The following is a 15,830-nucleotide window of genomic DNA, read 5'->3' as shown; positions in this document are numbered from 1 at the left end:
CAGGCAGTGAAACAACCTGATTTTCTATGTGGTGGATTCTATCTCCTAAACTTGCCTCACTTACCAAAATGTACTATTCAATATAGCACTTCTACTTTATGCATGATTTGCTAGGCTGCTTGATTTCTACTTGAAAGTCTCTGATATAACCCAAGAAAAATTTGTTTTCCTAGCCTCAGAATTATCTTATGTGTGTCTGTGGTGGGAACACTTTTGACCAATACTCAGTAACAAGCTACTACATCTCTTTCAAATCATTTATTAGGAACGGCTGACTCCAGCATCTTTATTGCTCAAACACAAAAGATTGTCACTGAACTATTTCATTTCTGCCAGTGGTTCCATTTTGTGTTTGTTCTGGTCTCAGATATTTCAAATATTATTTGATGAGTCAAACCATAAGTCCTAGTAGAACTTCCTGTGCCATCACTGTCTGCAAACCCTTCAACAATTTTTTGTGCTTAGGGCACTAATAACTTCAATGATCTTTCTGGTGACTGTGTGAATAGACTAATAGGATTCTTAGGTGAGTTAAAACTTCTGACCAAACCTTAATAGTCCTTCTTGTCTCTAAAACTCTTGCTCTTTGTTAGACTCTGTGAGATAATTTTTTATTCTTCAGGAATGTCTCTAGTTGCTCCAATCAGTGTAATTTCCAGTACCTTCAGAGATTGAGCTAGCTCTTGAATTTTAGCTGAGTTTACCAGCCTGACTTTGTCATGCAAGTCACTGTAGTCCTTCATTCTTCTTGATCTTCTTACTTTCGAGAAGAAATTATCATGATATAGTTAGTGTAATTTACTAACTTCCTTTTGTTAATTTGATACTTTTTAAGTCCAAGTCTTACCTCATTAGAGTATGGCAATATGCAGGCAAATTCAAATATCCCTCTGGAAGATACAGCAGATTTATAGTCCTTTCCATTCTGTAAGAATGCAAAGTATACCTGGCTGTCCCCTGAAATTGCACTAGAGAAGAAGGCATTAGTCAAATTTTAATGGCATACCCATTGCTCTAGGCCTATTGCTCGTCTTATACAGCCTTTACTATATCAGGCACAGCTGAAGTAATCAGAGGAACTACCTTGATTAATGTTTGATAATTTACTGTTAACCTCTGTGCATTGGTCAAATAGGCCTATTAAAAAGATAAGCTAATGGCAATCAGTAAATCAGAGCAGTAATCTCTTGTATACTCCTGTAATTTTGTATTGATTACAATTTATAACCTATGAGAACTTGGATAATTCTAGAAGTTCCTATTAAGCATGGCCAATTAAAACTAAAGGAAGGGTGGGCTTAGACAAAATACTGCCAAAAGGATAAAGGCAACATTCTCTTATAACACATAATTTCCACCCCAATTATGCATTCAGCAAAAGGCCATGCAATCAGTAAAAATTCTCTGTAGTCATACTTCCCATTCCTAATCTTATCCCTAACTTTGCTGCCTCTAATACAGCATCTTCAAACCCTCCCAGTTTCACTTATGCTGTAAGTGCTACTGAATACTGAACCCCTATATCTAGTACAGCTTCCTAAGAAGCTTTGCTTACCTGGCCTGGTATGACTCTTCTGCCCAAATCATTGCAAAAGGTCTATGATACCCTGCTGGGCTGGAGTTGGGCAAACATACCTCAGACTCATAGTCCATCTTTCCAGACTCAGTAGTTATTAGCCATGAAAATTTGCTCAGTCCATTGTTCAAATACTTTGTGTTTTAAATATTATGATCCTCATCATTTGATTTTATTTCCTCGCAATGGCACTTCAAGATGTGAGAAGATCAGAGCAGCTTCCACTCTCCACTCCTGAGTAGAAGTTCTACTGATTTTCTCTTCTTTTACACTGCTTTTTATAAACCATCTAAATAGCTTCATCTAGTTGTGATGGCTATTATTTCCTTCTGATCTTTTTATTTCTATACTTCATGGTCCCTTTATTTTGTATGGAATACATCTTTTTTTTTTTTTTTAATCATCATGTAGGTCCCTGTGTATTACCTGAGCAAACAGGTCCATTTTTGCTTCCTGAATATTATCTTGGCTTCATAAAAGCAAGGGTTCATGAGAAGCCCAAGAAAGGGTGCCCTCCAGATGCATCTTTCATCATCTGTGCCAGGCATATTAAATTAGGTATGTCTTTCTAGTCATTCTACAGCCAGCATGTGGCAACTTGCACTTACAGCATGCCTATCAGCGGTAGCATTCCATTTATAGGTATATTAATGTACTAGGGCTACTGTAACAGTACTACAAACTTGGTGACTTAAAACAACGATGATTTATTCCCTCACAGTTCTGGAGGTTAGAAGTTTGAAATTAAGGTATCAGCAGGGCCACGCTATATCCGAAGGCTCTAGGGGAGGATCCTTCCTTGCCTCTTCCTAGCTTTTATTTTTTCATTTATTTCTCTTCCCTTCCCCCCTCCCCAGTTGTCTGTTTTCTGTGTCTATTCACCGTGTGATCTTCTGTATCCACTTGTATTCTTGTCAGCGGCACCCAGAATCTTTGTCTCATTTTGTTGCATCATCTTGCTGCGTCAGCTCTCCCTGTGTGCAGCGCCATCCTGGGCAGGCTGCACTTTTTTCATGCTGGGTGGCTCTCCTTACAAGGTGCACTCCTTGTGCCTGGGGCTCCCCTGGACAGAGGACACCCTTGTGTGGCACGGCACTCCTTGCGTGCATCAGCACTGTGCATTGGCCAGCTCATCACAAGGGTCAGGAGGCCCTGGGTTTGAACCTTGGACCTCCCATGTGGTAGGCAGATGCCCCATCTGTTGGGTCAACTCTGCTTCCCTCTTCCTAGCTTTTGATATTTCCTGGCAATCCTTGGTGTTCATTGGCTTATAGATTCATCGCTCTAGTCTCTACCTCTACCTCTACCTCCATTGTTATATGGTATCCTCCTTGTGGGTCTCTCCATATCCAATTCCCCTCTTCTTATGACTGTAGTCACTGTACTTGGGCCAACCTAATCCAGTATCTTAATTTCATTACACCTGCAAAGATCCTATTTCCAAGTAAGGTCACATTCACAGAAACTGGATTTGGGACAGCAGCATCACTTTTTTGTGGACACAATACAACTCACAGCAGTGGGTGAGGGGGCTGGGGCAATTACCCCTATTAGGGCAGGTATGCTACACTTCAACTTTAATGAATTCCAGCAGATTAGTTGTTATACCATCCAGAAGTATCTGCTCACAGAAATTTGCAGCCACTTGGGGATTGGCCATCAGTTTTCATAGTCCATACTGCTTGGTAGTATCTAAAATTAGTGAGGTACACTGGTCATTAATTATAGGAATTTATGCCAAATTATAAGAAGCTATGCTACTTTTTCACCGAATATTCTTGAGATACCCACTATAATCACCTGACCCCATCTGTCAACTATTTGTATATTCTTTTGAGTAATCAGTGGTCTTATTTATGTGTCTTTACCAGGATCACTAGACCAGACACAGAGGATATCTTCTATCTTCCTTTCTTCTGCCACTCCCTTACAATCCACTTAGTCTGCTTTCTCAAATCTAAGCCTATTTTCTCCAAATTCCATTTCATCAAAGATTTTGCCACTTCATACCAATGATGGGTAGACAGTCATTCCATAATTAGATCCTCAATATATTTTTCCTTTCTCTTCTTTTTTTTTGCTAAAAAACTCCATAGCCATTGTGACAGTTTGAAGCTGGGTAGAATCCAGAAAATCCTGTTCTTAAAGCTAACCCATTCCTTTATGTGTAAACCTATTGTATTTGGGAGCTTTTGATTAAATTACTTCAGTTAAGAAGCTTTGAGTAGATTGCAGGACCAAAGCTGCAGACATACAAAAGAGCTGCATCGACAGAAAGGAGCCCAGGGAGAGAGAAGACCCCAGGAGTCCAGAAAGCCACTTTAGCCAGAAGCTGAAAGCAGGGAGGTCCAGAGAAGAGGGGAGACGCCAGCAGACACTACCATTTGCCTGATGGCCCACAGCTGGAGCTTGGAGAGAAAGCATCTCTGATGATGCCTTCATTTGGACACTTTCACAGTTTCAGAACTGTAAGCTTTTAACCTGTTAAATCCCATTGTAAAAGCAAATTCATTTCTGGTATATTGCTTTGGCATTAGCAAACTTAAGCAGTCATTATGCTTTGCGGAACTAAAAAATAGTCTTATTCACACTGCCAATCTGAGATAACACAAAGGATTAAGTTGTAAAAATTTTTTTAAAGATGTATTTATTTATTTCACCCTTCCCCTCCCCCCTGCCCCAGTTGTCCGTTCTCTGTGTCTATTTGCTGCGTGTTCTTCTTTGTCCACTTCTGTTGTCGTCAGTGGCATGGGAATCTGTGTTTCTTTTTGTTGCATCATCTTGCTCTGTCAGCTCTCCATGTGTGTGGTGCCATTCCTGGGTGGGCTGTACTTTCTTTCGCGCTGGGCGGCTCTCCTTATGGGGTGCCCTCCTTGCGCGTGGGGCTCCCCTACGCCACACAGCACTCCTTGCATGCATCAGCACTGTGCGTGGGCCAGCTCCACATGGGTCAAGGAGGCCCGGGGTTTGAACCGTGGACCTCCCATGTGGTAGATGAATGCCCTAACCACTGGGCCAAGTCCGCTTCCCTAAATTGTAAAATTAAACTCACATGAATCAAATACCATAGCCATAATCAAACTTTACTACTAATTTCAAGGATACAGGCAATCAAGAGGCAGTGGTCTAGGGCATCAAGTGCAACTTCCAGAAATTTTGTCTCTTTATTTGACATGTAGTCTCTGGCCCAAATAATAGGTAGGGTTTCTGAGTTTTGCCTGGTTGCCTCATGCAGCAGGAAGAATATCTAGATTATGAAACATCTTCCCTTTATTTTTTGCCACAGCTTAAATGACATTTTCCAGGGAGACCTGCATAATAAATCCATAGGTTCTTAATTTACTTTCTACAAACAACTCTTATCCAAGGACATCCTGTTAAGAACTTTCCATAGAAAATAACTCTTCTATTTACTCAGAGGTCCAGTTATCATGTAGACAAGTGTATTGTACTAGAACTCCTGCCTCTTTTTTTCCCCCAGGGGCAGAAATGGGTGGTAAACTAGAAACTTTAACTCAGTCCTCTCCAAAAAAGTGTGCATAACTATAAAAGGTACTGACTTTTCACAAACTGAACATACCCATGTAACTTAGCACTCAAATGAAGTCATATCACATTTCCAGCTCTGCAGAAGCCACCCTTCATACTTGTTTCCCATTACTACTTTCATTCAAGAGTAATCACTCTCTACAATATAATTTTCTGACACAAAATATGTTATTTTTAAAGGAGTTGGTTTGTGTTCACATATTAGTTCATTTTGTGTAGATAGACATCTTTTGAAATGCAGGGTGGAATCTAATTTTTGTCTATTGCATGAAAATATGAAATATTTTAGTATGTGCCTTTCAAAAGATTTCTTAGGATTTAGTAATTGTAAATTATATGGTTTCTAGTTTGCTAACTGCTGAAATCCAGATAGCATAAAATGGGTTGGCTTTTAACAGTGGGTATTTGTTAGTTTACAAGCTTATAGTTTTGAGGCTGAGAAAAATGTCCAGATCAAAGCATCATCAGGCCATGCTTTCTCCCTGTGGACTGCCAGTGATCCTGGACTCCTCTGTCATATGGCAAAGCAAATGGTGGTATCTGCCTGTTTCTCCCTTCTCTTTCAGGTTTGTTGCTTTCAGCTTCTTGCTTCTGTGGCATTCTCATTCTCTTTCTCCTAGTGCATCCTTGTTTATAAAAGACTCTGGCAGGAGGATTAAGACCCACTCTGGGCCACACCTAAATGACAGTGACTTAATCACAAACCTACTTACAATAGGTAAGTAGTAATGGATTACAGTAATGGGTTAGCTGTAAAAACATACTTTTCTGGGACCTGTACAGCTTCATACTATCACAGCATGGATCCTATTTTTCATTGTTTAATTATTTAATTACAACAGGAACATATTTATTATGTAAAAAAATGCAGGCAATTAATAAAGATAATAAAATGTAAAAGCTTCTCCATTAGTCCCACCATTCCTGTCCCCAGAGATAACCACTGTTAACAGATTTTTTTCCATGCTTAATCGGGGATTTGCTTTTGATATAGAAAATATTTGCTATAGATCTTTATGCATGAGACTAATTAAACTCTCCTTATTCATTTTAATGACTATTTTAATAAAGTATGGAAATTACAGTAAAAACTTTGAAGTCAGAGTAACTGGATTTAAACCTTATCTTATCACTTTGTAACTGGAAACCTAGAGCCAATTACTTACCTGCTTTGTGCCTCAGTTTCTTCATCTGAATATGGGCACAGTGTAGTACTTCCCCAGAGGGTTAAATGAATTAATATCAGCAAAGTTTAGAAAGTAACTTTTTCCAGGTCAAGTCCCACGTATGTTTGTTATTATTTTCATAATAATATATGTATGTTTGATTACTGAAATATCCATAATCATTTAAGTTTTTCTCTACTAATGGTCAATTTTGTTATTTTCAAACTTGTCCTATGAAAGAGCTGCCATGAACATACTTTTATAATTTTTCTCACAGATATACTTATTTCAGTGGTTTGTATTCCTAGAATGAAATGGACAAATAAAAAGGAATACATGTTTAATTTGGCTGACATTTTCAAATTCCCCTTCAACAAGGTTTATCAACTAATCTCTTACTTACATTATGAAAATGCCCATTTTCTATACCTCTCCCCTAACATAAGATATCATTATTCCTTTTAATACTTGCCAGTCTGGTGGATGTGGGTTTTGATGATTAGGAGCATTCTCCACTTTGTCTGAGAGGAAGGGGTAAGGCCTGTTGCAAAACAGGGGTCTCAAGACCAAGTCTTCTGGGAAACTATGTCCTTGGCTTGCCAGATAGGAAGTGGGGTGGATACACTCAGCTCCTCCAAAATCAGTTTCCCATTTAATCTTAAATAACTTCCCTGAATCCTCTTCTGTTTCTCTCTATATATTCTGATTCTGATCTTAGAGCAGCCTCAAAAAACACTATATTTGTGAGTAGTTCACTCATGGATGTATTTGGTCCTGGAATTTCTTGCAGTTATTTTTCTCCCCTTATTCAATTTTAACAGCCACCTGTGTTCAGGAATTTCTTACATTTTCTAGACCACTCTTTTATTCTTTTCCAAAGTATACATAGATTTCTTTTTAGTTTTCAGAATCTTCTTTAGAACTTTTAATTTATATAATACTTCACAAAACTATTTTTGCACTTAAAATGATTCTCATTTTTAAGCAACTCAATAAATTTGATAATTTTATTTCAGATAAAAATTTAATATTTCTTTATGAAGAAATGAAACTAATATTTCAATGAACAAATTATTTTATATATTCATTTATAAATTTGTTAAATAAAAATGAAAGAATGCCAGAGTAAGAAATCTATAGCAATAAATTTATTCTACTACTGTGCTTATTATTTTGAATTTACTGGATACAGATATTTGACAAATATCTATAATAAACTCTGAAACAAAACTGCATTGAATGTTTACAGATTTTTACTCACATATTTATTTTAATAGTTTTATATAGAATTACATACTAAAAGCTAATTATTTGCCTACATCCTCCTGCTTTCTTCCATAATTTTATTGCAATAAAACTAATGAATTTAAATTTGTAAAATTTAGGACTTTTGAAATGTAAACTTGAAAAAAAGGATTCAATTAACATTGTGAAATTAAGCAAGATATCTAAAAACAGTTTACTTGAGATATAAAAGCACAATTAATTGTTTATTTCTTTTTGTGAACATTAGCTCAAATCAGTTTTACCAGTCTTTTTTCAGACATATTTATAATTTTATATTGTTTCTCTGTTTTTCTACATTGCATCATTACTTACTGCAATTCTTTTCTTGTGTCCTATCTACTTTTCTTTTGTTCTGTTGTTGTCAGTTAACTTTCTTTTCTTCCTCATCTTTCAGATTATCTTCATTTTTACATGTTGCTTTTTTTTCCTTCAGCTTCTTATTGGTTCTATGTAGAGGTGTGCTGATAAATGTTAACAACAACCAATTTAAAAGACAATAGGCAAAAGAAAGGAAAAATTTCTCTGATTTATAGAGTTTACCAATTTTTATGATGTAAACACCCCCAGCAAGGTGAATTTCAAGCAGCCAACATGACTGCTTACGTTTAGGAAGAGATGTGAACAATCAGCTCTCACAAGCTTATAGGAGGTGATGCCAACATATCATTGTCTTTATCCCCTATTAGAATAAAGAATATATCCCCAGCTCTAACACATTGCCAACAAAATAAATATTTGTTTAATCAACAAATGAAGGATTCCCCATATTTCAAAAAAAATGCAAAAAATATTTCTCTTATTCAACTGCCATATAATTCTAGCCCTCTTTCATCCTGTTCAGGAACCTGTAAATGAAAGAGAATGTAAACATTGTCAGCACCCAGCCATTGAGATAACTTTTTAAAGATAAGACATTAACATTAATGACTAAAGAAGGAATGACTTATACTGTGTTTAACATGCAAGTCCATGTAGCACTAACCTAAATGCAATATGAGTAAAGTAAAAAAAGAGAACTCATTGAATTATTGAAAATTCTATTAAAATAAGGAATAAGGAAAGGAAGGGAGGGAGGGAGGGAAGGAGGAATATAGGAAGGAAGGAAAGGAGAAAGGGAGGGAGGGAGAGAGGAGGGAGATGGGGACAAGGTAGAAAAAGAAGAAAGAAAAGTAATAATGAACATTTATTGAGTGATTACATCATTTACTCTTTTTTTTTTAAAGACTTATTTATTTCTCTCCCCTACACCCCCCCCCCCCACCCCGGTTGTCTGTTCTCTGTGTCTATTTGCTACATCTTCTTTGTCTGCTTCTGTTGTCATCAGCGGCAAGGGAATCTGTGTTTCTTTTTGCTGTGTCATCTTGTTGTGTCATTTCTCCGTGTTTGTGGCACCATTCTTAGGCAGGCTGCACTTTCTTTGGCTCTGGACAGCTCTCCTTATGGGGCGTACTCCTTGCACGTGGGGTTCTACTATGCGGGGACACCCCTGTGTGGCCACAGCACTACGCATGGGCCAGCTCCACACGGGTCAAGGAGGCCCGGGGTTGAACTGCAGACCTCCTATGTAGTAGACAGACGCCCTAACCGCTGGGCCAAGTCCACTTCCCTACATCATGTACTCTTTTAAATGCTTTATATGAGTTATAGAATAAAGATTTAAGAATATGAGTTCTATAGCTAGGCTGCTTGGAGTAAAATCTCACCTGTGTCCCTTACTAAAATTGTAACCCACAGCAGGTTAGTTAATTTATCTGTTCCCTCAGTTTCCTTCCTGACACACTATTGTAAGGACATAATGAGTAAATACATTTGAAAATGCTTAATATTGAGTCTTTCACATATGATAAGCATGTAATAAACTTTAGTTTCTATTATTTTGTGAAACTGAAAGAACATTATGAAGTTAGTATAACTATTTTTCCATTTATTAGATGAGGAATTAATCTGAAGCACAAAGAGATTAATTTATCCAAAATCACACAACTATTCATCACAAAGCTCTCTTCCTCCAGGAAAAAAACAATAGAATATAAAATGTGGAATTTGAATGCAGGCAGTTAGTCTCCAGAGTCTATACTCTTAAACACTATGTCATTACAAGTAGATGGGCATGTACCCATAGTAGAGTAAAATTTTAAGCAACAAATGATTCATAATCAAGAAATTTTAAAAAAGAGGAAAAATTACTCTCTGTGAAACAAAAATGAGTAAATAGTTCAGTCATGCTTTTAGGTACTGGGAATTCAATTGTGAACCAAACATTCTCTATTCTCATGGAATTTACTTTCCAAAACTATATGACACACTACAACGGAAAGCAAACTGGTAAAAGTAGGGAAATTTTTCAACAGAAAAATAAATATCATTTAAAACCAGGAGTTTAGAACTTGCATTTAGAAAGCTAATTATTATAGAGGACAGGTTATAATTTATCAATCTGTGGAAAACTGGTTACCCTTAACTGAGAATAGAAAATGAACAGATAGAATTCTGAAATAAAAGAGGAATTGAGAGGGCAGTTTAAGGAACTATTTTTCTTCAGGAAAAAATCAGTAGAAAAGTGCTATAGTTAAGATTCCAGAATTTAAAAGCCCTTATACTTAATAGGTAGTAAAAAGCTTGGCACTTACAAGTGAACAAAAATATCAGGCTGTATTCAAGATTTTCCACACCCAAACTGTCTGTAGATGGTGAAGCAATGTCTGTAGGGTAAAAAGACATAGATTGGCAGAATGGATAAAAAAAAATGTTATCCAACTATCTAACAATATATTGTTTATAAGAAACTCACCTTAGACCAAAGACTCAAATAGGTGAAAATAAAAGGATGGAAAAAAGAATTTTCATGCAAGTTGTGACAATAAAAAAAGCTCACATTGCTATACTAATAATGGACAAAATAAACTGCTATAAAGAGACAAAGAAAAAATCTCTATATTGATAACAGAGTCAATCCACTAAGAAAAATAATAGCTATCATAAATATTTATGCACCTAGCCATGGTGCCTCAAAATGCATGAGACAAACCTTGGCAAACTTGAAGGGAGAAATAGGCACTCCTACAATAAGAGCTGGAGATTTAAATACATCACTCCCATCAATCGATAGAACATTTATACAGAAGATCATTAAGGAAACAGAGAACTTGAATAATACGAATAAAGAACTAGACTTATGGCATTTACAGAACATTGCATCTCAAGACTGCAGGATATACAATTTTTTAAAAGTGCACATGGATCATTCTCCAGGATGGAACACATATTGGGTCATAAAACATGTTTCAATAAAATTTAAAATAATAGAAATTATGCAAAACATCTTCTCTGACCAAAATGACATGAATCTGGAATTCAGTAGCAAGTGGGGAAATGGAAAATCCACAAATATGTGGAGTTTAAATAACACTAAAACAAACAGTGAGTCAGAGAAGAAATTACAAGGAAAATCAATAAATATCTTGAGATGAATGAAAACAATAACACAGCATATCAAAACTTATGGAATGTAGTGAGTGCAGAGCTGAGAGTGAAATTCGGAGTACTAAATGCCTTTATTAAAAAAGAAGAAAGCTAAAATTGAAGGGGGGCTACCTGCATACCTGGAGGATCAAGAAAAAGAGCAGCAAGCTAAAACCAAAGAAAGCAGAAGGAAAGAAATAACAAAGATTAGAGCAAAAATAAATGAAATGAAGAATAAAAAACAATAAAGAGAGTAACAAAACCAGGAATTGGTTCTGTGAGGGGGAGTAGGTTGGGGGGTTGGGTTGAACTATCCATGGAACTGGAAGGAGCATGGGGGAAGGAGCATGTGGACTCGGGATTTGTGGGTGTGTGGTTAAAACTACAATGTTGGCAATGTTCTTTTGGTATATATGGTAGGGGAGGGTTACTACTGTAGGGTGTTGCATGCAGGGGGCACATGGGACATGATACACCTGGGGAAAGCGTCTATGGAATATGTGAGGGTTCTCTTTGCCATAATGTGTTATATAACAGTGGGTGGAGACACATATAATAATCAAGAAAATATCAAACTCCCATCATGGAGAGTCAATTAGAGGGACAAGAATCCCTTGAGAATAAAGGAAGTGCCTAATTAAAGAAAACAGATAAGTTATGTCAAGCCCTCAATATTATTGCAAGTAACTATGAATCTTACTCTTCAAAAATGGAAACTTAGTGATCTCCATACCTTCCAAGGGGAGAAGGAAGGAAGAATAATTTGGATGGAACATAGGGCATTTTTAGGACATTAGAGTTGTTCAGGATGATCTTGCAATAAGAGATACAGACCACTTCAAATTTTGTCAAAACCTATAAAAAAGTACAATCCAAAATGTAAACCATAATGTGAACCATTGACCATGGTTAGTAGCAGTGCTTCAGTGTTTGTACATCAATAATAACAAATGTATTGTCCACATCTAAAACATTATTAATAAGGGAGAAGGGAAAGTGGGACGGCATTGGGTATATTGGAATCACCTGTATTCTCTGTGATTTTCCGTGTCTTAAAACTTCTTTGAAGACAAATGAAAAAAAATAAGACACTGGGGGAATGTATGGAAGAAAATGTCACAGTACATACAAGACAATAGATCTTACAGTGATGAAAGACACAATGTCTATAAAATGTTTTATTATTTCAAGCTGTTTTAAATTTTTTTTGTGTTTTATTGCTTGTTTTTAAAATTATTTCATTTTCTTATTAATTTTATTCAGTTATTTTTTGGCTTCATTTTTGGAGATGCTTTGGATCACAGAAGGGTCGCAACAGTGGCAGGGGAGGATCACTGGTGTGGGGTGTCAGTGACATGGGGATGCATGGGAAGGGGTTCACCTGGGGCATGCCTCTAAGGCATACAAATATGTTCAAGTTTTCATGGAAGGTTGTCTCAGTGAGTGGAGAAATACACAATAACCAAAAGAATATCGAATTCCCATCCTGAGGAGTTCTGCCACATTCTGTAATAGGACAGCAAGAATCCCCTGAGTGCAATGGCAATGTCTATAGTGAAGGAAGACAGACCATTATGCCAGGCCCTGGTATTTTTTTTTACATAATTTTATTTTTTATTTTTCAAAAGAGACTTGGATCATATGAATGTTACACAAAAAATATAGGGGACTCTCATATGCCCCACTCCCTAGTCCTCCCACATTTTCCCACATCAGCAACATCCTTCATTACAGTGGTACATTTGTCACAATTGAGGAACACATCCTGGAGCATTGCCACTAAGCAATGATTATAGTTTGCATTGTAGCTTACACTCTCGCCACACATTTTTGCATTATTACATGATATACAATGGCTTGTATCTGTCATTAAAATGTCATTCACAATAATTCCCAGGTCCCAAAAATGCCCCCAAATTACACCTATTTTTTCCTCTTTCCCCTTCAGAACCTCCAGTGGCCACTGCCTCCACATAGAAGTTCTTCCATTGCTAAGATCCCAACAAATCTACAGTAGAACAACTGTAAGTCTACTCTAGTCCATCATCCATTCCCCAATCCTAAGGATTCTGTGACGGTGATGTGCACTCCACCTCTATTTGAGAGAGGGCTTAGGTGCATGGGGACAATTGATGGGACTTTCTTACTTGCAGTTGCACTCTCTCTGTTCCTTGACATGGTCAATTTTATTGATACTCTTCACTTTAAATTTTCTGTTTTTCTCTTGGATTAGGGGTGCCCACCTAAGAACCTGCCTATAAAAACCTTGGGCTTTGAGTCTAGTGAGCTTCCCTAGTATGCAACACTTCACACATGTCACAACTCATTGCTGGAGGAATTAAGAATGTCCTCCATGACTTTGCTGGGATGGCACTCTTGGAATCTTCACCTGGTTTCCTCCACTTGTCACTACCATGTCCTGCACTTTTCCCATCTGCTGCTTTTGCTTTGTATCTTTTGCTGTTATAAATCTTAGCTGTGAGTTTAGTTATATCCCTAGTCCTGTAAGTATTTTCAGTAAATCATTGTGTCTGGGGGAATCAAATTCTATGCTATTTTAAGTGACCCTCTTAAACTCAGTCATAGAACATACGTTCTAATGGTTTCTAATTGTGCCTTTTCTTTACTGCCCCTCTTTTGTTAAGGTCCATCATGAGTGAGAAATGGGACTCCAACTCTTCAGAAAATTGGTCTCACCTCTGGACTGTCAATGATACAAAACATGAGCTGTACTCAGATATTAATATCACCTATGTGGACTACTATCTTCACCAGCCTCAAGTAGCAGCAATCTTCATTATTTCTTACTTTCTGATTTTCTTCTTGTGCATGGTGGGAAATACAGTGGTTTGTTTTATTGTAATAAGAAACAAAGATATGCACACAGTAACCAATCTCTTCATCTTGAACCTGGCAATAAGTGATTTACTTGTTGGCATATTCTGTATGCCCATAACACTACTGGACAATATTATAGTAGGTATGTTGACTTGTTTGCAGTGTAAAGATGATAAAAGAAAATGTCTGCCCACCTTACCACAAGCTATAATGGGGTCATTCATTTATCATTCATTTATTCAGCAAATATTTTATGGAGTTCCAAAATACTATGCCAGGAACATCTCTATGGAATCTACATTCTAATGGGGTGACAGGCAATGAACAAACATATAACTGGTCAGAGGGTACTAATTATGGAGAAAAATTAAACAGGTTACAGAGGTAAAGAATGGAAGCATTTCTTTTTATAGAGTGCTCACTAAGGTCATCAGAAAATGAGATCTATTTCTTCTTACCCAAGCCTTTGAATTTGCTTAGTACAGTTCAGTCAAGACATAATATGGTATAGATTTTATTAAGCATAATACAGGCTCTCATATTGAAGGAACTGGTAAATCTGGTTTCAGATTAGGACCTCCTGTGGTTAGCTGGAGAGTTTTTCCAAAGGTTTTTAAGGGAAGATACAGCAACAATACCAATGATTTCTAAATAAGTGTTCATTTCTTCCGTGGTAGTTTACATGTGCAAAATAAGTAACTTCAAATCATTAGCAGCATATTGAAAATATCTAGAGTAGCATAATGAGCCATATTGTGTATTCCTTGATAACATTAAAAATAAGTTTACTTAAGAATAGGAAAAGAAGTTTGTCATAGGAATTTGTCTGTTTTCTTCCATTCTCTAGAGTAGGTCCCAGGAAGAATTCAGTGTCTGCCTTATCGGCTATGTACTGCATAAATTCTGTTTACTGTGGTGTTTATCACTCAAAAATATTTATCAAGGATGTACAGTCTCAGTACACTGAGCTAGACACAAAGAGGGTAAAAGAACTAATATAAATCATTGTGATTGTTCTCAAAAACCTTACTTTGCCAAGGAGACATGCTCTCAAACCTAATCTTCCATTAAATATTTTAAATTAAATTTTAAGATATATTTGCATATTCATTACTACTTATTATCCCTGATTCCCAAATTCATGAGAAAATGATTTCCAATTCTTTTTTCACCTTTTTGTGTGTGGGAGTGTTAATTACTACCATATTTCTAGTAATGTGTTTTAACTGTAATGTATTATCAACCATAGAAAATGTAAATTTAGTTATCATAATCCTCCCCCACCATAAACACAAGCAGACATTCACATTTATACTTAGCGTCCTCTCATTCTTCCAATATAATTACATCATAGTTTCTTTTTAAATCAATATTCAGAGTATACATTCTTATTATTATCTCTATCTTATTTCCCTGTCAAGCTATATAGAGTGCTAAGATATCAATTTCTCTCATAAACTGCTTTTTGTTTTCCTGGATTTAATAAGGGCCTTGTATTTTGAACTGTTTAGTTTTGGATATATACCCGAATTCTCTTCTAGGAGTGTTAATCTCTTATCAACACCTTCAGACATATCAGGTAACCTAGATATTCCATCTTTTTCCTGGAGATACCCATCCTATTGCTCTCTTTGCCCTTGTTCCTATCCAGACACGTTTTTCTCCAGGCCCAAGGAATTCTATTCCCTTCACTTTGTGCTCAGTCCTCTGTTATCAGAATGCCGTGTTTTCCATTTTCTTGGTTCTATTAGCTTCCTGAGAAGGGATGCATTGAGATAAAAATGTTTGAGATATTGTATGTCTGCAAATTCTTTTTGAGATATTATTGAGATTCTATCCTCACATTTGCTTGTAGTTTTATATACAGAAAATTCTAAATTGGAAATTTCTTCACAAAGAGTTTTGAAGGGATTGCTGTATTGCTTTAGCTGAGAAATCGGATGCTACTGCTG

General features: G+C 36.6%; 1 protein-coding gene across 1 annotated transcript in view; it reads left to right on the top strand.

Moving 5' to 3' along the window:
- NPFFR2 (neuropeptide FF receptor 2) overlaps positions 1–15,830 on the top strand; it is a 125,732-nt gene that overhangs the window by 95,158 nt on the left and 14,744 nt on the right. Inside the window, exons 2-3 of the mRNA XM_058297248.1 lie at positions 12,989–13,064; positions 13,686–14,020. Coding sequence (XP_058153231.1) covers positions 13,693–14,020 — 328 coding nt within the window. The 5' untranslated portion in view covers positions 12,989–13,064; positions 13,686–13,692. The remainder of the gene's footprint in view (positions 1–12,988; positions 13,065–13,685; positions 14,021–15,830) is intronic.

This window comes from Dasypus novemcinctus, chromosome 1 (genome assembly GCF_030445035.2).
Source record: "Dasypus novemcinctus isolate mDasNov1 chromosome 1, mDasNov1.1.hap2, whole genome shotgun sequence".
NCBI classification, from domain to species: Eukaryota; Metazoa; Chordata; class Mammalia; order Cingulata; family Dasypodidae; genus Dasypus; species Dasypus novemcinctus.
Note: the sequence above shows the minus strand (reverse complement) of the source record. Positions and strands in the feature narration are given on the sequence as shown.